This window comes from Ambystoma mexicanum, chromosome 9 (assembly GCF_040938575.1).
Source record: "Ambystoma mexicanum isolate Mex_15411 chromosome 9, UKY_AmexF1_1, whole genome shotgun sequence".
Taxonomy (NCBI): domain Eukaryota; kingdom Metazoa; phylum Chordata; class Amphibia; order Caudata; family Ambystomatidae; genus Ambystoma; species Ambystoma mexicanum.
In genome coordinates this window covers 612,108,982-612,132,114 of record NC_090931.1, presented here as the reverse complement: position 1 = coordinate 612,132,114, position 23,133 = coordinate 612,108,982, and the positions used below count along the sequence as shown (strand labels likewise).

Here is a 23,133-nt window from a genome sequence, read left to right as displayed (position 1 = left end):
ATCGGGGACTGCGGGTGTTTCATCTTTGAACCGATCATTAAAGATACCAAGGATTGGACCCAAAGTGATTGGGATAGTGGCGAATTTTAAGTCTTGCGCTATTAAGAAAGGAAGGGGAGAACTCGCAAGCAGTCATGAGTAAACCAAAGACTTACAACCTTCGCAGCACTTCTGCAGTTTTTGATCAACACGCCCCAGAACAGGAGGTACTACACGCTTGTGATTGTCCTCCCTTGTGTGTGGACAGTCTGCTCTTTAAGCCCCTTCAGATGGAAAAGGGTTGTTTTCAGGGTAAAGGCTACATTTTTCCCATGGATGGCCAGGTGGACTCAGACTCGGGTCTATCCTTTTCATCTTCAGTGGATCGTAATGATTCTAGTGTGTCTACACCTAATACCCACCTATCCTATTTAAAGACTTCAGACTGCTAATCGGGATTACACTGTAATGGCAACATCGATGATAAACACTATTTTAAACTATTTCCCTGTGCAAAAGAGGGGTGTAATGGAATAGTTTCCCAGGCTAAGGGTGGGAGTCTGGGAATGGGGTCATGCAACATGGCGCCTCTTAAATCCCCAAGTGAAAATGCTGCCTTAGTAGTGTCGAACATTGATTTGGTGGAGGAGGTCGGCAATAATACCAACATCCGCCAAACTTTGTTGCCTCTTTTGAGCTGAACGCCAGTTCGGCCCTTCTGGAGCTGTAGAGACATCTCAGTACAGCATAACTCCATCGCAACCCCTGGAAAAAGAGGACGGAATCAGGGAGGCTGAGTTGCGGGATCAATTGTTTAATTGTTGCTCTACATTTTGTATTGAGCTCGCTAGTCAAGGTCTTTGAGGGTCTAAAAACGGAAGTCCAGTGTCACTCTGACTCGTTGCTGGAGATCTCCAAGGACCTTTAACTTGATGAAATCTCAATGGTGGCACTGAAATCGGCAGTAAATGATTTAACAAAAGAAATCTGAGATGAATCTCGCCTCTTGTCGCAAAATCCTTGTTCAAAAATAGAATTATTGGTAGAGCAATGGGAGGGAGCTAAACTGGAAATGGCTTCCTTGAGTGGGAAACTTGACAACTCCACTGCCCTTGCTCAGGGGGAACGATGTCACTGCTCAAAGGCTAACATGGTGTCACGACCCTCGCCCAAAACCCCCTCTGGCAAACCCATTGGCCAGGTGGAGTCAGGACTCAGGCCTCTAGAGCCCGGCATCCACTTCAAAAGCCCTCATGGGGGCCAGTCCTGGCGCCTATGGTGCCAGGCTCATACACCATGAAAAACAATGTGCTTGGGAACTACTTTATTGTATTGTCAGCCAACATGGAGGCATCCACATAGCTTGGTTCCTGAGAACCAAGCTATGCGGTCTAGTGTTTTGGGTGTGGTAGCCTAGGGACTACTTTTCCTGGACTCCTTTGTTGGGGCTATTTAAACCACACCCGAGCAAGACAACACGCTTCGCGTTACTTTGCAGCTTGCAACGTGACGCTCGCCGTGTCCAGCTATTCCCTCGAACCTCGGAGAAGCAGAACCTGCAAGGAGACAAAAGGAACATCATTAGCAGCAGCATGTTACCTGCAGTCTTCATCTTTAGCCACTCGCAGCTCCTGAGAACAGCTTCCTCGAATCTGCACGCCTCTTGAACAGAACGACCTGAAAGAGGAAGATAGAGGCAACATTAAAGAAAGCAGTAGAGACATTTACAAATTACGAATTGCTCAAAAGGCTTATCTGGCTGGTCGCCTTTCGGCTGGCACCACTCCGGACATTCCACTCGCGCTGAAGAACAATGCGACCTACAAGGAAGGAAAACACAGGTTAGCAAAGGCAAGACTTTGCAGCGCTGCGCTTAGCGCTTACTTACCGCATCATAGCGCTCTTAATGCGCCATCATTTACCAGCGGGGTGCAACCAAGCCAGTTCGCCGCGCTGAAGCTCCGCATACCTAAGGGAGATAAAAGAGACATTTTAAACAAAGAAATGCATGCAGGATAGCAACAAAACTAAAGAACCGCAATAAGACCTACCTGAACAATATCAAACGGGCCGGCGTCAGTGAAGTTACTGGACCGCACTCGGCCATGAAAGACAACGCGCCCCTGCAAAGAATGCAGGACGGAGAGCATGCCTAATTCTACCACAAGGTGAGGAGAAGGCGCCAGAGGGACTGAAATCCTACAGGGGTGGAGGGAGGATACTTCCCCCAGTCGGTCAGTCTTGAACACAGTCCTCCTGTATTTTCAGGCAGAACCTTCCCCGCAGACCACATCAGGGCAAAGCTGAGAAGCATACCAGTGAGTAACCCGGCTGGGTGGCGTCCCTGTGGATACCAGGTGAGCGTAACACATGGCGATGCCTGAGGAGTGTGGGTTTGGATGACTCCATTGTCAGCATCTACTATGGAAGATTTTGTGAGACTAGCCCAACTGGCGGAGTCTGAACTAACTATTTTGGGGCCGGTGGAGGGCCTAACGGCAAGTTCTGACCAAGCTCCAAATTTTACGAAAGATCAACAGGAAAAAAAACCTAGGAAGAAGCTTAATGGGAAATCAAAAAGGATAAAGAGGAGGAGAAATCAACTGCTGCTGTCTAAAGATGTTTGTGGATGTGTAGAACAGCCCATAAGAAATGCTAAAGTGGACCTCCGGCTAAAAGAAATCCCATCCCCTAGCTAGCACTAATCGCTTTGTTCGAAATCTACAAGGCCTTCAGAAGCAAATGGGTGCTAAGAGGAAAGGGCAATTGGTTGAAGCGAGAAAGCCTGCTGTTTAAAAAAAAAAACCCTGCTTAGTCCCAGGCTCGGTGTCCACTAACGTTCCTGAACCGGATACTATGAAAATTATTGTGGCGAGTCGGACGGAGCCAATTAAACCAGAACTAAAGATGGCCCCAATCTTCCTAAAATGATCCAAGGTGGGGGTGACTAAACCTGCAATCAAGATTGCTTCAATTTTTCTCCAATCCAAAGGCAAGGATGCTGCTCAGAGCACTAACGAGTTAGAACTGCCTGGGGTCCGAAGTTTCCTGTAAATGGTCTGAATCAACTACCTAATGGTCTGCCGGTTCCAATGGCTCTTCCCATCATTAGTGTATTTGGTGGGGTGGCAGATATGGTGTCTGGAAACGATTCCACCCAGAAATGATGTCCCGACTAACAAACCTCCCGGCAATAACCAAAACCTGTTTCTATATTCTGATAAGGTGAAGAATTCATTGCAAAATCAAACTCCTTATTTGGCATGGGTCTCTCCGAATGATGGATCTAATCTTCCTCTGAATCGATCCGCAATTCTTGCTGAGATGAAAGTAATTCCCAGCCTAAAATACATTACAACAGCAGATATTGAGCGTGTTGGCTTTCCGTTTTTTCCAAACACTGAAATGGCCGAAGTGACATTGAACTCTAGACTGGGCTTTGAATCCCTCTTGGGGGCAATCTCTGATTGGGGTATGAGGGGTCTGATGATGATGATGCAGGTTTTGCAAGATCTAAAAGCATTGACCCCCATTTCTTTGCCAAACGCCTCGTCTCTGGTGAAAGTTAAAGCTCTGTCAGCTACTCGGACAGCACTGGATTTAGTGCCGGTGATAGTCTCTCAGATCTTTCTTAAACTTGGGCTAGTGGAGAAGAGTCTCTAACCAAGTCATTCATAAGAACTTTGTCCTGGAATTCGAGAGGGTTTAACTCCTTTTGTACTGAACCTATGAAGAGTTAAGTGTTTATATCCTTTTGATGTAATCTTCCTCCAGGAATCCTGGGTGAGATTAGCCTTTGATATCGATCGGTTTTCTTCTTACCATCAGTTAGCCACTAGTGTAGAAGCGGGGCGGTCGGTTGGGCGGCTTTGTATTCTCTGCATAAACCTGATTTATGATGAGTCAGTGATGTTATATGATTTTCCAGGTATTTTGATGGTAAGAGCCAGGTTGAAGAGCAAAACGGGCTCACAGGGATGGCTTTTGGTAAATAGCTACTGGAACCCAGCACAATTAGTGTATTCAGAACTTAGACAATCTTTTGATTTTTGCAACGGCCAGCTTCCCTATGGACGATATCCTCATCATCCTGGGTCACCTAAACTCACATTGCCTTGAAACATCCCCCTCCTCAGGGGGAGGGGATAGTCGAAAGATTTGTGATGGGAGTGTTTGGTGTCAGCTCATGCAAGAGTGGGACTTGCAGGCTCTTAATGGAAGTGTGACTGGTGACATCACCACGGCCCCGACTTGGAGGAAGGGATCTCTCCACTCAACTATTGATTATGTTTTGTCTCAAGGGGCCTATTTGAGTGTTGTAAGAATTTCAATGTTATGCAGGGAGGTTTGAGCGATCACAATATCTTGGAGACATTGTTTGGGGTGGTGCTAGAGCCTAAGATCTGCTGTCAGCCCAAAAATGTACTTCTTAATTCTGCAGGAAACCGACTGGTAAGATTTAATAAAGGGGGTCAGATCCTGAATAGGAATCTGGAAAGCTATGTAGAAAAGTTTTCTGATTGGGATCTATACCAGCAGTGTGCTCCGCATACCTTCGTAGATCTGCTCTGGTCTCTTAACCCCCAGAATACCAGGCCCCATGCATGTGCATCATTTGGATTTGCAAATCCTGGAAAAAAGAGAGGAGAAGATCGCTGAGACTCATAAAAAGAGAGTATGAGTTCAATGATCTTGATCGTCGAGAGCAGACTAGATTGATAACTCATATAGGAATTGGTTTAGATCTTATAGGGCCCTGAGATTCCAGAAAGACTGGGAGGAAATGCTGAAGGCGGTCTGCATTAAGAACTCACAAAACTTATGGGCTCTGTTAAATCCAATGGCCAGTCAACCGCAAGATGCAATAATTCAAGAACAGATCTGGGTTGATCACTTTGATAAAGTGTATCTTGGCTCTACATGTCTTGATCCAGGGAGCCCCTCTTTATCACCTTGGGTTTTAAGTTCCTCCACTGAGGAGATTGCAAATCTAATAATGAAATCCTCCGTGTCCAGAGAGGCTGGACCCAATGGCCTTACCAATGCCATACTAAAGGCCAATCCGCTAGTCTGGGCTAGATTGTTGAAGGGCCTCTTTGACCAAATTGTGTAGACCAGAAGCTTCCCTGACTCCTGGAAATGTTCCATCATTGTGCCCATTTTCAAACGTGATGACCACCTAACGGCCTCCAACTACCGCCCTATATCGCATTTGGACGTGGACAGTAAAATATTGACGGGGCTTGTATTAAGAGACCTGGAAGCCTGGGCTAAAGAGCATACAATAATCTCTGAATATCAAACGGACTTTAGAAAGGGCTTATCTACTTCATTAAATTGTTTAGTCCTGAGCTGTGTCACGACGGGATGCTTTGAGAAATATGGGCAACCCCTGTTTTGTGCTTGGGTTGATTTCACCCAGGCATTTTATACCATCAATAGGGGGAGGCTTTGGGAAAAGCTGAAAAGTTGGGGCATGCTGGACAGCCTGTTGTCAATTTTGATTGAATTACACCAGAACTCTACACTTTGTGTTAGATTGTCTGAAAATCAAGATAAATCGAGGCGTCCGACAGGGTTGTTTAGTTGCCCCTTTTTCTGGCAGACCTCTTTGATTGGCTCCAAGGTCTACTCTTGGTGAGCCCTAAATTGGGTACAACAAAGATAGTGAGACTAGCCTATGTGGATGACATTGCCATCTTTGACTATACGCAAATAGGCCTGCAGTGCTTATTAAATGCCCTTGCAGAATATTCCAGGATAAACCAACTAACGACAAATCTCTCTAAATCAAGTATTGTCATCTTTAAACAACCTCAGAAAAAGGTACAGCCCTTTACTTGGCAACTGGACAATGAAGATGTGCCAATTATGAATGAGATTACTTTCCTGGGCGTTTCAAACTAAAACATCTGTTCTCCATGATCTGGACATTAAAATCCTGAATTCAGGGTCCCAGATGATCAAAATTTACAAGAAATGTTGTAGGTTCTCCATCTTACCCCTTGTTCAATACTATGTAGGAAAAGTAGTTCCCTCCTTATTATTTGGCATGGAATGTAACACCCAGAGCTTTGTCATTGATTGGCAGAAACTGGAGGCTAAGCTTTGGAAGAGAACTCTTAATCTGCTTAACTCGGTCCCCATGGTTTCCGTGCGTTTTGAACTGGGCCCGACATCCCTTTTGGCGTGGATGGAATGGAGGTGACCTCAGTGTATATGTTAATTCTTGCTCCTCCATCTCAGTCCCTCTGAGGACATGTCGTTCCAGTTACAGAAGGGGGATGATCAGTTCCTACATGTCCTTAAGGAGAGATCTATAGAGATTCTTACTTTAATGGATTCTGACGCAGATTCTCTGCTGCAGAACCCGTTAAAAACTAAAGAGCGTTAAAAAGGGGGACTGGATGCGAACCATTGAGCAAATGAGATCATTAAAACTTTTCTCGTCCCTCTCCATGTGCGATAAACCTAGATTGTTTCTAGTTACATATCTGAGAAAGTCGCTGGATCCGATCATGCAAATTGACTTCCTCAGATTTAGGCTGAATATATTACCAACATTAGAAATCCTACACCTGCGAGATGGGGTAGCTTATCCATCTGACATCTGCCAGCGATGTGAGCTTGGACTGCCGCCTTCCCCAGCCAGATTGCGTCCGTGTTATTGGTGTGTGCTTGGCACTTCACCAATGCTACCACTGACGGTTGTTGTAATGCTTCAATTAGGTCATTTAATAGTGCTGCATGCTGTACTGGCGAGCCATCAGCCCTTCTGAACCCTCTTCTTTGCCATCTTGATAACCCTGAATGTACAGTTATAGTTACGTATGCTGAGGCAGAATAGATTGTTACTATACACCCTCTAGCTGTACGTAGTGCTTCGATCAAAGCTATGAGTTCTGCTGCCTGTGCTGAGTAGTGTGAGGGGAGGCGTTTTTGTACAATAGTCTCATACCCTTCTTCCTCCATCCTTACTACGGCTGCCCCTACATGTTTTTCTCCCGTTTCACGGTCTGTTGATGCTGACCCATCCACAAAATATATTTCCCCTTCGTCGAGTGTGTTTTCACTTACTCTCGGGATGTCCTCTTCTTCTCCTTCTTATGTGGCGCAACAGGCGCCTGCATGTCTTCTACAGTGCATGGCTCGGTAATGAATATGGCAGGGTTCACGTTTTACATTTTACCACATGAACGTTTGGGCTTGATATTATGATCTTGTACGCAGTTGCCCTTTGGGTAGTGACCGTAGATTTAGAAGTGCTCTACGTATAGTGTCACGGAACAGCCCATTACGATGGTGGCGCTTTTTTCTATGGCAAAGGCTGCTGCTGTGAGAGCTTGTTTGCACGCAAAGTGGCCCTGCATTTCTTAGTCTAGCCTACTGCTATAATATGCCTATTAATTGTGTCCTAATGATGTCTTTTGTGTTAGAACCGCGGTCATCAATATGCAGTTCCAATGTGGAAACAGGTAGAACTCCCGTTCATAATCGGGATTCGCCAAAACTGGTGCGTGTGCAATGAGGTCTTTTAATTTGTAATATTGGGTCATAATTTCTTGTGTCCATTTTAAAGTGACGTTGTTCTTTTGTGCTTCCTTTAGGGCCTGCAACAGTGGGCGGGTGTATGCTGCGTAGTCAAGTATCCATGCACGGCAGTAATTACAAATGCCAAGACATTTTTGCATTTCTTTCACTGTTTTTGGTAATATCCGGTGCCGTATGGCTGCTGCTCTGTCTGGTATTATTTTTCAGCTGCCCTAGGTAGAGTACCTCAGCTAGGCAGTATTGCAACGTACCTTTGTCCACCTTGTATCCTTTTGTAGCTAGTAAATTTAGCAATGAAATCTAATCTGTCCTACACTGTTCTTTGCTTTTACTGCATATGAGCAAGTCCTCCATGTACTGGATTATTGTGCTCTCTATGTCCACATTGCTAAGATCTTCATGCAATATTCTATTGAAGATGCTGGGGTTCTCACAGTACCCCTGTGGCAATCTACAATGCTCATATCTGTTGCCCCCATTGTGAATGCTGTGAGAGATCTGCAACTCGGGTCAAGTGGCACTGAGAAGAAGGCATTCTTCAAATCCACTACTGTGAAACAGGTAGCATCTTTAGGTATGCTACATAAAATCGATGCAGGGTTTGGCACTAGAGGGAACTCTTTCTGTCTGATGTCATTAAGTGGGCTTAGGTCCTGGATCATCCTCCAAGCCCCGCCCCTCGCTTTTTTGATTGGATAAATCGCTGTGATACAAGGAGAGATCGATGGCAGTATTATACCTTGTTGCAACAATGCATTTATGGTCTCTTTTATTCCTTCCTCCGCTTCTCTTGATAATGGGTACTGTTTTACTCTAGGCGGTATTGCACCAGGTTTCAATTTTATTTTTATGGGCTTGACCTCTTGTAGTAGCCCTACGTCATGGGGGCCTGTGGTCCATAATTCTGGCAGTACATTTTCCACGTCTTCCCCAAATATAGTGGGAGGTTTACTAACACTAGCCATGAGGGGGTTATGTACTTCTCGATGTTGAATCATTATGTCACAAGGTACACTTATTTCCATTATTATTTCTCCATCATTATCACTATCCGTGAACAGTTCTTCATCATTTAAATCACGGAAAGCTATGTTTGGGTCTATACACAGCACTGTTCTCCATTTGCACCCTTGTGTGTCCAGTCCTATTATCGTAATACGTTTGTTTGAAACCTGTACCCCTTCCAAATCAATAGACCATATCGTGCCAGGTATCCCCTACGTTGTATAACATATTCACTAAGCCCCTCTTCGAAGTGCTTGACTATCTGGGTGTCTCCTACACTAACTACGCGGACGACACCCAGATACTCATCCCTATCACAGGAGACTACACAGCTGACACCAAAGCCCTTAACGATGTTTACTCGGTCATCCAGGCCTGGATGGCACAGCACAAACTTTGCCTTCACGATGATAAGACTGAGCTCTTACTTTTAGGATCAAATCATTGGCTCAACAAACTAGACCAAACCTACAAGTCCTTCATTATTGACGGCAATGACATTAAAGTCTCCAAAGATACCAAGACGCTAGGGGTCTATCTTGACTCCTCGCTTTCTCTGAACAGACAAATAAATGCAGTTAGGTCAGCTTCGGCCTATACCTGCAAACTTATCACTGCCTGTAGACCCTTCCTAAACCCCACCAACTGTATTACAGTCGCCAGAACTCTTGTTACGGCCAAAATCGACTACTGTAGTGCTCTCTACCTAGGGACCAGTCAGTCTAACCTTAATAAATTGCAAACTGTACAAAATAATGCCTTAAGGGGCAGCCTTAAATATCCTGAGACGCTCTCATATCTCCTCCGTCAGATCGGACTTACGCTGGCTCCTGGTAAAACAGAGAATTGCCCTGAAAACCCTAGCTTTGACTCACAAATGTCGGAGCAACAACGCCCCACCTTACCTGTCCGCTCGCTGCTCACGCCACACAGCCTCATCGTGCCTAGATGCAAACTCCAAAAAGCTGGTGGGGTGAGCTTCCCCGTCCTGGCCTCCAAACTCTGGAACACCTTGATCACACCTATCAGAATTGAACCATCATTCCACTCCTTCAAGAACAATGCTAAAACATGGCTGCCCTCCCAAGACTCATGAGACCTTGACACAGTCCAGACTCCATGTGGGGTACAGGACTGAATATACATTTTCACTCTGCTCTGTCCCTGTATTATACGCTGTTAATGGTACCCTTCGGTACATGTATATATGCTGTATATTTTTGTAACTCACTGTAACTACTGCTTTTTGTAACATGTTTAAGAGTATGCGCCCGGTTGCCCCTGGGCCTTGTTCTTTGCGCTTTATAAATAAAATAAAATCAAAATCAAACATCTGAATTTACAATTGGGCGAAAAACAAAATCAGAAGGCTCTCTCCACTTCTTGCGTGTTCTCAGGCACTACCATAGCAAGTACCTGTATTCTGTAAATGAACATGTCCATATCTATGGGTACCCTTCTTGCTGCAATTTCATTCATCATAGTACTTATCATCAACATTGCTCTTACTGGGCATACTCCTGGGGTGGAGCATACTATCCCTCGTTCTGTGAATGAGATGGTCATATTCAGTTTGCTCAGGAGGTCTCGTCTCAACAGGTTTATTGGTGAGTCTTCATGATATAGTAGAGGTGCTCGCACTGTCTCCCCTCCCCCACGTTATGTCAAGATTTTTTGTGTAAGGAACTTTTAAAATAGCCCCAGAGAACCCCCTGCGTTTCCAAATCTTTTCCCGAGAGCGGGAACCGGCCTTCCATGAGGCATGATTTTTCAGCTCCCGAGTCCACCATAAAGATGAACTGTATGTTTTGCCTATCTCCGCCCCCACTAGTGGTTTCTCCTCTGCATGTAGGGTAGTTGATAGGACTGTACACGCAAGTGCTTTCTGTGGGCTGTCCTAATCTGCATATGTTTCTGTTCCCGGGACAGAAAAGACATTATCCCCCACTACTGCTGCGCTGCAGAAATGTGCCGGCGTGCCATTTGCAGCTGTTGGAAAAAATGTTAGTGTTTGTGTTTCCCATTGTGTTCTGACGTGCTACCTGTTGTTGCGTTTCTCGCTGTTGTGGTTGCTGTCTAGATTGCATTTGCTCTATTCTCTGTGGTTGCTCATTATAACATTGTTTGTTTTGCCCACTCCCACCCATTGGCAACCCATAGGGGCTTCCTGGATGTGGGTGGCCATACTGTTGTTCGTTGCCCTTGGTAATACCCCATAGGTCACATTCTGCATTCCCTGGAAAAATGTCCCCACCCTCCCCTCATGGCTTGTCCTCCAAATACTCTATTCCCTATACCCTCAAAACCTCCTCTCTGACCCCGGTACCCACCTCTTGCGGGCCTGCCCTGCCATTGGGTTCCTGCGTACTGCTCCTCTCCTTCCCATTGCTCCTGTCCGTTTGCGGACCAAGTTGCTGCCATCCTGGCTCGTGTGTTTCCTGACCCCTTCCCCCCCCCCCCCTCCCGTCCCCCCCCTCCCCTCCTCCTCCTTGCCGGTCAGTGGAGGTTGCTAAATTTATTGCCCATGGTATGTAATTTGGTCTCCCTGCTCCCTTATGTATCGAGGGCATCTGTAACTTAGCCTTACTTCCTTTTTTACTTACCGGTCCCTCCTTTGTTTTACTTATCAACATGTTCCCTACTCTTTGCCTCAACCTCCCTTGCCACCGTGGGAGGCTCCCCTCCTCTTGGTGAAATTGAAATGGCAGCAGAGATCCTTCCGCTGCTGTCCCCCCCCCCCCCCCTTCGTATTCATCTAGATCGCTCCATACTTCATCTATCTCTTCTTCTGGCACTCTTCCTGCTTGTCCCTCTCCTGCTTGATTGTCTGGGGTCTTTGGTCGTATTATTCTAACAGGTTTGCCGTTTAAATGGAAGAGGAACTCCCCTGACTGCCACTCCTGTTCTTGCCCTTGTGGTATACTCCGTGGCAGCGGCGGCGGTGGGGAGGGCATGGACCCCCCTGCTACGCTAGGTGGAGGTGTTATTTCACCTGCTCCAAAGGTGGCACTTCTCTCCCCCCCCCCCCCCCCCCCCCCCCCCAGGCAACATCTGGCCCTTATCACACATGGCCCTTAATTGTGTTATCTCCATTTGGGCGTGAGCGAGCTGCCTATTTAAATCCCCAGTTAACTGCGCTAGGTTCACTGGGGGAGTAGCACTGGTTGGGCCGTATAGACCTCCAGTTTCATACAGTGGCGGGGCTCTGGCAATGGCTGCTGTGGCCCCGGCTGCCGCTGGGTGCTGGCAGATACCTTTGTTCACTGTATCCTACTGCGGGCCTTGTCAGCAATGGATACATTTTAGTGAGGTCATTCTCTCCGGTTTTTACTGTACGTTCATCCCCTGTAGCTCCCCCTTCTGTGGCTGCGGGTTTTTCTACCACGGTCTCTCTATTCATCACACCACTAGGGGCTGTCTCCTCGAACATTCTTCATAAGTCTAACACTTCCCTCCTATTTTGCAGTTGCTTGCCCCGATATTTTGCTAGTAAGTGGGTTGCTACCAGATCTAACGCTCTTTTCTCAAAGGACCCTCCTTCCGGCCATATTGGGGATGACCCTTCTCCTTTATTTCTGTCAACCACTGCTCATATTTCTGTATTTTTTCACTATACAAAGGGAGGTGCTGACAAATATGCGCTAGTGGCGTGCCACCCTCCCCACCCCCCTGATGTCTTGTTTCTATTCTCAGGGAATTTTTACTATTCTACTGGGCGTGTACCAATGCAAATAATACAAAACACCTTGTCTGACATGGTTATTCACAGGTTTCTCAATTAAATCACTGTAAAGGTCAATACACTATATATACGTATATGTTTTTTCAACAAACCAACACAAAATACTTCAACAACATTCAACATGCAACATGCAACAGGTACTATCTCCTTGTTTAGATTTCCCTCTTGTTTGTTCTAGTTTCTCACCTCGTATTCTTCTCTCCTCATTCACTCCCCACCTCTGAGCCCCTTAGGCTACTTCCTTAAAGAATACTGCTCACACGAAAAAAGAATATTCTAAATTACTACTCCGAGCCTACCTAATATATGAGACTCCTACTTTGTTTTCTATTTATTTCCACTTCTTCCTTGCACTGGTCGAAGGTATGTGGCGCCGCCTTCTACCTCCCTTTGGAGCTAGCATCCTGTGTTCTCTTTCTCTTTTTCCACAACAACCTTATGGCCATATAAAAAATGGCACAGGCCCTGAACCTAACTTTCAATTCCCACTTTCCCGTTATTTTGTCATCCTTGTTTTTTACACCCTTATTTCTCAACTTTTCCCTCTCCCAGGGAATCTCTCAACCAGTACTCACGTGTTCAGTCGGGTGGTCCGAGAGCCTCCGTTCAGTCTATCCACAATCGTGTCCGCACCCCAACCAAGCCATGACCCGCCTCGGCGAGCAGTTAGTTGGGTATTTGCAAATATGACTGGGACCCTTGGAACCTTTCGTTTTGTGTGCACACTGGTCAACTGCGGAGGTGATGGTTTTGCTGGTAGTGTCCCGGATCTCGCCACACGGCACAGGGCCTCGGTGCACCTGTCCCGTTGCGGGGGTCACCAAATGTAAAGGCGACCCCCGACTTACACATGCATAGTCATGAAATATAACACACCCCAGTGGGGAATGAGACTAAGCGAACAGGTTGCAAGATTTAGTAAGTTTATATAAAATTGGCATCCAGAGAACTCTGCTGCCTCGAGAGCGCTCTGCAAACATTACAATTACATGAACTTAAGAAGGGCAAAAGCCTCATCAGTGACATCATTACATATGCGACCACAGTGGCTCCGGATTGGTGGTGAGCAGAGCACTATAAGTATCCTTTAGGTGCTGCCTCCTCCTGGTTGGCTGCTCGGATGGCGGAAGGGTGAGCGTCACAAGGTCCATTTGTCTGTGTCCAGGAGGGGTGAGGGCCACGTCACTGAGGTAAAGTTGGCACTAACTAAGCTGGCATGAGAAACTACCATTAGACGCAGAATAAAAAATGATCAGTGCTATATTTGAGTAAATATTAAAAACACATAAATTGTATGCACGTGATTTATGACATCCTTCATTGGGAATTTTACAGGGTACAGGGCTTGGGGGTGAGGGTCTGCAAGATAACGTAGGCGAGAGGGTAGGTCTTTGTACATCAAGGTAAGTGGGGAGTGTAACGACATATGCTAGTTTTAAGACACAATATACTGTGACAGAGGTCTGGGTTTTAGTGAGGGCACTGCTGGGTGGGCTGCACAGCAGGGTCACACTGGTACATCAAGAGAATACCTTAAGAGGGCACAGGGTTACATCAGCCGTCATTTTCCAACAATGGGGGCAAGAGGGTCGGAGTAGGTTTTGTGGAGATGGATGAGCTACAAGTCATGGTTTGAGCCGGTTCACACACAGGGCAGTGCTCACCGAGGAAGAGTGAGATGCTACATTCACCTCCGGCGCATTTGTGGGAAAGGGATTTGTGAAGTTTGTGGACAGGCAGAGAAAAGGTGGGGGCTATGAGCGCGCTGTGTGCGGCGCTGCAGAGGGGAGAGAAGCCTTTTCGTAATGGCAGAGTGAGGCCTAATCTAAAGATTGAGTCGAGGGCACACAAAATGGGTGAGTGTATCCCACAATCGCCCCAGTTATGCTAATGTTAGCATGGAGGCGTCCCTCGCTATTGCGTGAGAAAGTGGGTTATTTCGTGCTGAATGTGCAAGGGGAGTCCAAATGACCCCTCACTCCCACACAGGTCCTTGAAACTCACTGATAAAATGGGCTGTGCATTGAATGAATGCAAGTCAAAGGTCTGATGTTAGAGGTGTGATAAAATGTTAGTTTTTTCCTTTTTCTTATTCTTTTCTCCTTTTTTTCTTTTTCTTTCTTTGCTTGTTTTAGGTTTCTACTTGGTTTTCAGGAATTTTAAGATATTATGTTAATTTTAAATGTAATGAAAGTAATCTGCTTGAGTTTTTGTGTAAAAAGTCAGAATTGTTTTTGGCTAATGCACGTTAAATAAAAAATAAAATAAAAAAAATAAGTGGCATGTAGACGGAATAGTCTTTCTCCTGAAATGTCATTAAACAAAAAGGACAAGACCTTTACCCACAGCCCACTATCCCCTTCAACAAGGCATTTGACAAGTTATTCGGGCCCACAGCTCGTGATGCACTTGCTTTTATGATTTGTGTTTTCAATTTCGTTAACCGAGAATTTTACTTCCCAGGGAAACAATAGTATAGACTCCCAATTTTTGGGCGGCCCATTTTGAACATAGATCTCTCCAAAATGGCCTGACTAGGCTTGTTCGCTGATGGAATTAGTCTGAAATTGTTTGATTGGTTCCTAAGTTATTTATTAACAGCCAAATATTTCTGCTGTAACCATCCCTATGGGCGGACAACATTTTTTCATTGTTTTCTTGTAATTGCCTCACCCTACGATTTTATTTTTTTAAAACATTTTTTTTAATTTTTTTTTTTTAACCAATTTCAGCGTTTTCTACCTCAATCTCCTTATTTCAGAGGAGATGCTTGCCCGATCTAACCAGAGTTTCTAATGCGTGTAATTTCTCTGTTGCATTTGATATTCATTATTCTAACTTGGATATTATATATGTCTATGCTTGGACCCCCTAGCCTGCCTATTCACAGTATTGTTTGCTATCAAGTTAATTATTCCATCCAAATAGGTCATGGGTATACAAGGAGTGCTTCTCTGAATTGTTTGGGGCGTTGTCTTATACAAAGAGTTTATTCACTTTCATGACATTTCCCTGATGCCATTTAAGCCTTGTTTTTGCAGGATTTAACCGCAAGTCTGTCTTAAGAGATAGTAATTGTTTCTGTCTCAGGCTCAGATCCAAAGTCAATATCAACATACTGTGATCACTTGAGGGAGAATGTACTATTCTGAACAAGGATGTCACCTCAAGAAGAGAGTAAGTCATGAAGATGTAATCAATTACTGATGAATTACGACCACCCAACCAAGTTGGAAGCGCGCATTGTGACTTTTCACTTTCTCTAGCAAAGAAGAGACCCCAGTTATGGAAAAAAAGCCCCCCCAATGTTTCATCTGTTCCAGTTTTCTACCTGTGGTCTTGCCACTTCCCAACCTTTTAACCGATACTTTAGGATTCTCAACATTTTCCATGTGGGTATTCTAAATCCCCAACCACCACAATCTGTAAACCATCACAATTGATCATCTCTTCAGTGACAAACTTGTTCAAGAGATCTAAATGGTGTGCCAATTTTATTTTAGGAGACCAGTATATATTAACAACCAACAGGTACATAGTGTTAGAAGCAATTTTAATCTTGATAGCCATAAATCCATGCACAATGTAGGTACATTTCTTAACCTTGATTGCTATCCACTCGCACAACAATTAACAAGCCACCCGAAGGTCGACCAAAAAGGCTCCTTGTGGCCGGTTCACACAAACATTCAAAACCATCAAACACATATGGACGCTGCACCCATGTTTCCTAGAAACATAGAAGCGAATAAGTAGCTAATTTATCACATAACTCAGAAGAGTTGGATATATGATCAAAGCCTCTAATGTTCCAAGAGAATCGAAAGTCCCTCCATTGAAGGTTAGACTATAATTCCTTTAGCTGGTGAATAGAGTCTCTAAGAGACAATGCCAGCTAGCAGTGTCCTCCCCAGAATTCTGAGGTCGAGTTCTCAGAGGGACCATCCAAACAGCTGACTTCTCAACGGGTCATATCCATCTTATTGAAAACCTCAACTTGCTCTAGAAAGGCCTCATAGACAGATCTTGAGTTAAAAACTACCCGTACACATTCAAATCGAGATGTCTGCAGAGGATAGAGTTCTTAATGATGGAATTTCATTTAATAATGCAAGTAGTCCCTCCCTTTTCAGGGAGTCTGGTCCCCCGTACTCAAACAGATATTAAATAATAACACTTGGATAATCCACGTAGCACGGCTGCCTCCAGGGAACTGCCATTAAATCACTGTTATGGACTGTTTTCAGGAGGTCAGACTGCCGGTCAATTGTATTGGTGCTATTTTTCATAAAAGCCTGTTTGTTGCACTGATTCCATACATGCTGTTGGCCACTATAAGTAGAGTACATGAGGCTTAGTTAAAGGACTAGTGATTTGATTATCCTTGTGTGATCCTTCTTTCATGATAATTTATTTCAGCAGTGGTTTTTCGGACTGACGGCCCACTTCGGTGGTTTTAGACTCCCGCAAACCCAGAGTGTTAATTGAAAGTTCTGGCTCAGTTAATTCCGCCCTTTGCATTTCAGCTTCTATGCTTGTGTGATCTTGAACACCCAGTTCAAGACTTTGCCCCTGACCAGGTAAAGTTTTATTTTTTCAGTACAGTCAGCCATTATTTCTTTTAACCCCACCTAACGACCTTTTTCCATTAAGAGATCACCACCCGACCGTAAACCCTGAGGCCCTTAGTCTATTGAGGTACTGTAATTCTGGTATAGTTTAGTCATACTCATGCCCACATTTGGTATCGTTTGCATGATCGCCTTACTTGAAAGTTCCGTTAAATCCACAATTTTCATAGCTGTGACTACGGTGGAGGCGCAGGCCTTACTTGAGTCTCGGTTTCCAGCACTGGCTTTCTCCAGATTTGTCCCTTTGACCAAAGCAGTTTGATTTAAACTAGAGACAGCCGGCATCCCTGAGGCTTCGGCTACCGCAACTGAATTATCCACAGGCAGTATCTTGGAAAAATAATTCGAAAGAATACCTTTCTGGAACCGCCAGTCCTTAGCAATAGTTGATCCTTTTGTATTTCCATTCACCTTCTTATTTTGTAGGGTTTTCTTTTTTTTCGTGTTGTCTGTAATGGTGTCAGGGGCTAAGACTCCCCCATCACGATTACAGGTGACATCACCTCCCCTGACGTGTCAAGATAAGATGTATGATCTGGACAGGTCAGGTCAACTTTTGTCATATTACGCCAGAAGTTTCTGGCATTCTTTTTCTGGCCTTTGTGTGTATGTTTTCCCTTTTTTATTTTTACTAGTAGGGCCCCAGTTTGTTTTTTTTAGTACAAATGCCGTCTTTTATCAGAGACTGTGGAGTGGAGCCCTGAGCGGTGCGCCCCCCCTCTACCCAAAAACTATTTTCCTAGGTCTCTTGGCTCATGTATGGTAAAGTTAATGTTGTTTGTGCTGGTGCGTGGGGCTGTCTCTGCCTATCTGTGTGTGTCTGGATCTATATCGTTTGCCCTTTGCATCTTGGTTCTTTTTTTTTTATCGTGCAATGTTTATGAATCTGGATATACTTGTATGATGTTTTGTCTTTGTGCATGGGATCCCCGTCTTTCTCAGTGAGTGCGTCTGCGCGTGCCTAGCGTATAGCTGAGCTGTGTGCTAGCTGTGCCTCTGTCATTTCCTCTATGCAAATGCCCATTTAAGTGGGTGTTCCCACGGTAAACATCTCTGGCTTCACCATGAATCCAATAAATGCAGCACTTGCACAAGCTAGCACTTGATACCTTATCACTTCTTTCACCACTAGTATCTGCACTGTTTAGTGGTATCTGCACTGCTTAGGGTAGGCAGTGTACCTTCTGAGAATACAAGCTGCACTGAGCAAACAGTGATATTGGTTTGGCATTCCGTATTGACTGCTCATCAAGAACAGGTTGCTGAGGTTTGGACACAAAAACTATCCAACAATAACCTCTAATTTGATATTCCACTTTCATACTTTCATACCCGTTTCCTTTTGTCCCTTTCCCCATATCATCTGGCCTAATTGTAGCTGCTTTTGTTTTCTTTACTCTTGTTTCCATTCTATGTTCTGCGCGGTTGTTTCTTTTCCCTCTTACCTGATTTTTCTTTTTCCAGATCTAGTGGTCCCCACAGACCTAGACGGGCTTGCTACGGAGAGTTCAAATTCTGCCCTTCTCAGCGATGGGTGAACAACCTGCAGGTGAGTATTTAGCTGTTGCGTACTCGAAGTAACTTTCACACTTGGGATCAGGGCTCATGTACAGCATTGACTGGGATAGCCAGTGGTGAGGATCAGAATTAGTTGTAGGCCAAAACATCTGGAGAGGTACAGGTTGGCTGCCCCTGACCTACAGTGCCAGACCTTGACAAGGCCAATGCCCTGTATGTAAAGCTTCCAGGCGTCTGACGGGGGAAACTCATGCAGAATAATGCTGTTCAGATTCTGAAAATGTGTCTCGCCTGAAAAAACCATGAAATGAAAACATAAACCTCCCCCACAGAAATTCAATGTGCGTTAATCTTTGATGGTCACTTGTTTGGACACCTCAGTATAATTTGGAATTTTGTCTTTCGTTTGAAAACTGTGTTTAGGGCAAGTGAAATGTTCAACACTTCTTTACATTTGATGAAGTGTTCATTGTTTAGAACATTCAATCAATGACACGTGTAAATATTGCGATTTTTCTTTTTCGTTGACAATCTATATTCTTCCATATAAAATCTCTTCTATCTAAATTCACCAATAATTCAAATGAATTCTCTTTGACACTGTAGAAGAGTGGTTCGTGCTCATTTTTTTTCTTCTCCCATGACCCTAAATCCAACACATCATAGTACACCTTTTGAATCAAATATTTAAGTGTTTGACCAACCAGTTTTCACTTGTGCCACTATATATTTTTTTCTGAGTAGATGACTGCCAAACAGGGCATTGCATTGTTAATCATACTAAAACGGGAAAGCTCTTAATTTCCAAATTAATTCTGCTCTTTTCCAATCGATTCGTGGAAGATCAAAATAAATGCATCTTTCATAGCATCTCCTCTTGGCACACAATGAAAAGAAATTTGTGGGTTTCATCTAGGTAAGTAATTGGAGAAATGGATGACAACTTTCTCAATCACCTTTCTCTTCATTACTCCGTAATCCACCTCACAATTCATTCAAGGAAAATAAGTTGGTTTTAGGGTTATTATCGTGTTCTTTGGCCCTCCATGTTCTCAATGCAATAAACCTGCCTGGGAATTCTCTTCTTTTAAGCTCCAATATCACCCCTCCAGTCCGAGAAAATAGATGTGGCCTTGTTTTCTGGAACTTTGCCCCCTATCTCTTGGACCAAGGCCTCTCACCCTAATGTATGAAACAAGTTTTTCAGATCTGATGCCCTGGATATCTGTATTGAGTGCCAGTTTGAGTGTGGTAGCAAGTGTGAGAATGGGTGCTGACTCTCTTGGGAGTGTTGGGCTATTCGGCACATCTGGCTATGAGTGCAAACTGCATTTATATCCTAGAGAGCGAGTGTTTAAATGAGAACGACCCAGAAAAGCGACAGACAGAAAATACAGGAAGGAGGACCATTCGGACTATGACTGCTAAGAAGAGGAACAAAAACCACCCCTCTGAATGCCAAAGGAAGGGTAACTCGCACAAGGCAATCTGGGTTTGCCCATTATACAGACCTTTGACTCATTGGGTTTCATTCGACGATGTAAGGCTTCAAGTTGCCATACAATTCTGTATTTGTTTCTTTTGAGGGTGCCTCGCCTTACTTTACTTACATTCTTCATAACATTCCACTTCTCTTGCAACACCAGCTTTTTTAGCTGAACATTTGTTAATTTCTCATCGAGGCCTATGGTTTTCAGTTCTGATGAGCATCCATGTTTTGTAAATTTGAGTCCACATATTCTGTATTTCAGTGGGCCTGTGTTCCCAATTCTGCATTTAAAATGCAGAACTATGTTGAATAACAATGTATTTGTTCTTCCCATGTTGTTTTTACCTCTGAACTAATGTCTCCACAAATGCATTGGCAGTTCAGATGATCATGCAACTCGTATTTAATTAATTCACTGTATTTTGGAAATCATGTAGAAATCCATAAAAGCATTAAAAACGAAACATTAACAGCCTGATTCATGGAATTATTTGCGTGCAAAACGCAGATTTGCGTGCCTTTCTGCCCGAAAATCCCTGTTTGAAGTATGGGGATTTTCGGGCAGAAAGGTGCGCAAATCTGCATTTTTCACGCAAATGATTCCATGAATCCGGCAGTAAATGGCTACGCACCGCAATCTAGGTAGTTCATTACAAAGCCATGAATAGAACAAGCAGGATAAATACAGGATAGTAATAATAGTTTACTTAAAATAACAATCTCAGTCTTCTTCCTTATAGGCAAGGCCTTCCACCGAAACTGTCAATGCCCAAACAAGTATCCCTCATAGAGGCAGTCTGCAGAATATTCAGTAAGTCAGGGCAACATTGTTTCGTTACCCTCCCTCTAAATTCCAACCAAACTTGAATTCCTTTATATTGGCATATTTCAGGCAAAAAATAGCACATGTAAAGCTGACTCAGGAATATGTGAGATCTTAAATCCACTAGATTAAATCGAAACCTTGTCGCAAGAAATCGGTCGTACATACAAGGCGACTAAAGTAAATAGGATTGCAGCAAATCAAATGCAGATATCTTAGAAGTGGAACTGTTTGAAACCTTCTCAAGTTCCACATTTTTACACGTGTTTAAAGCCTCCAATTGCCTGACATCCTCAACTGACTGATCTTCTCTCTAGGAAAGATGTGTAAAGTGCATAGAGCTTAATGTTTGCCCTTCTCTTTCTTAGGTAGCACTCCAAAGCATCAAATGCGCTTTAACCTATGCAGTGCACATAAACATGATTTTATGCATTGGAAATACTAGTTCAGAAATGTTCACTTCTGTTCCAAAGAAAAATTCTTCTTCTTTTCCATAGGTTTATACTCTGCTTATATTTGAGTATCCGCCTATTGGTGCTCTGTGAACCCATGAACTGAAGGCTGCTAATATTTTCAAAGCATCCAGATTTCGTGAGGCGCAGGGCCCCCTACCACTGCTGGAGCAGTGCTTCCTCCACTCCAGGTGAGGCCAGGGATGTATTCCCTTTTTGCTCATGCCGCCACCCCTTTTGGGACACTTTCCGCAACGAGCAGATTTGAATTCTGCTTTGTGGCCATTGATTTGCTACTAGCTGAACTAAGACAGCGCTTTCCATATATTTGCAACTGCTGCCATGGAAATCGCATATGTATCTTTGCCACCATTAAGCTCCACGAGGCAAAAGCACCTTTAAAGATGGCCGCCCGAAAATCTACCTCGGAACCCACTGCACCCACCAGGTTGGACTAGCCCTGATTGGGCCATAGAATCTACATCTTCCAATCCCCTTCGCCGGCAGGCGAACGCCGGCCCACCCACTAAGGCTACCCAACAAGGCAGCCACCTGTCCTGAGCCTGTCCAAAGGCGACAGAGGCCAGGGCCAGGAACTCTGCCTGCTTTTCATGCCATGCACAATTACTTGTGTAATCCTCAGATGCCATGAACATTTACTGCTTGGTAAGATCAATTGTGTTTCCTAACTAATTATTTGCCTATGTTTGGTTCACACTTACGCTCTGAACGCTGCACGTGTCAGATTACTGCCATATTCCATTGTGTATGATCTCCATTACTCTGTTCGGCAGCCTATGAACACCTCCTGTTGTGCCCTCCTTTAGTAATACGTCCAGCGCTACTGTCTCTTTCTCAATCTATCCCTCCATGTCGCTATTTCACTGCCAAAGACTGCAATGTACACTGTTTACTTTGCTTGCATCGTCTGAAGCCTTAATGTTAACAGTGTCTACACCTCAACCGCCAACCTGTGTTACCACTAGCTTTACACGACTGTGTCCCATGCTCTATACCTTGCTTGGTCCTGTCCGAGTTACACGCATCATTGGAATGCACCTACTATATGAAGCAGCATGCGCCAAGTTATTTGCAGCAAATGGCACGCCGCCTCACTTTCAGTGATGCACCGGCCCCATGCTGTTGCGTGCACCTAACCCACACTGTCCCGACTAGTACCACGCCTTTTAGCCCATTGTGACCTTTGTGCATTTTTAGCCTACTGTGATTTGTGCTTTTCTTTTTTTTGCATACTGTGATTTGTGCTTTTCTTCTTAGCCTACTGTGATTTGTGCTCTTTTAGCCTACTGTGATTTGTGCTCTTTTAGCCTACTGTGATTTGTGCTCTTTTAGCCTACTGTGATTTGTACTCTTTTAGCCTGCTGTGATTTGCGCTCTTGCAGCCCAATATGATCTGTGACTTCTAGACCATGGCGACCTGCACCTTTAGCCCATTGTGATCTGTGCGTTTTAGCCTACTGTGATCCACATTGTTAGCCCATTGAGGCTAAAGCATGGTTCACACTGTGAACTGTGCCAGTCTAAGCCCTAGCCTAACCACCACTACCTGACCATAGGCACGCAAACCAGACTCTGCCTCAGTCCACCTTACCCACATCCTCCAACCGGCATTATCCATTGCAGAATGTATGTCAGCACAACTCTGCTGATATCAGCACCCTTGCTGCTTCTGCAAGTAATATTGGTAACCATGGACCAAATTAAATATGTACCCTGACCTACTATACACAGAAATACCAGGCTCCGTGCCAGACTCTCCTCCTACGAACCTAAGCTCCCCAACACCACTCAAACCGCCGCACCATCGCTAAAAACCCTACTAAGAACATGACACAAGCATATCTACAAGTATCTGCAGCTGCCAAAGTGAAAGAGCCCACACCAGTAATTGTAAAAAATAAAAACGTATCCAAAACAACTAC

General features: G+C 44.5%; 1 protein-coding gene across 1 annotated transcript in view; it reads left to right on the top strand.

Moving 5' to 3' along the window:
• TP53I13 (tumor protein p53 inducible protein 13) overlaps positions 1 to 23,133 on the top strand; it is a 141,614-nt gene that overhangs the window by 79,297 nt on the left and 39,184 nt on the right. Inside the window, exon 4 of the mRNA XM_069613937.1 lies at positions 18,373 to 18,457. Within this exon, the coding sequence (XP_069470038.1) occupies positions 18,373 to 18,457 (85 nt within the window). The remainder of the gene's footprint in view (positions 1 to 18,372; positions 18,458 to 23,133) is intronic.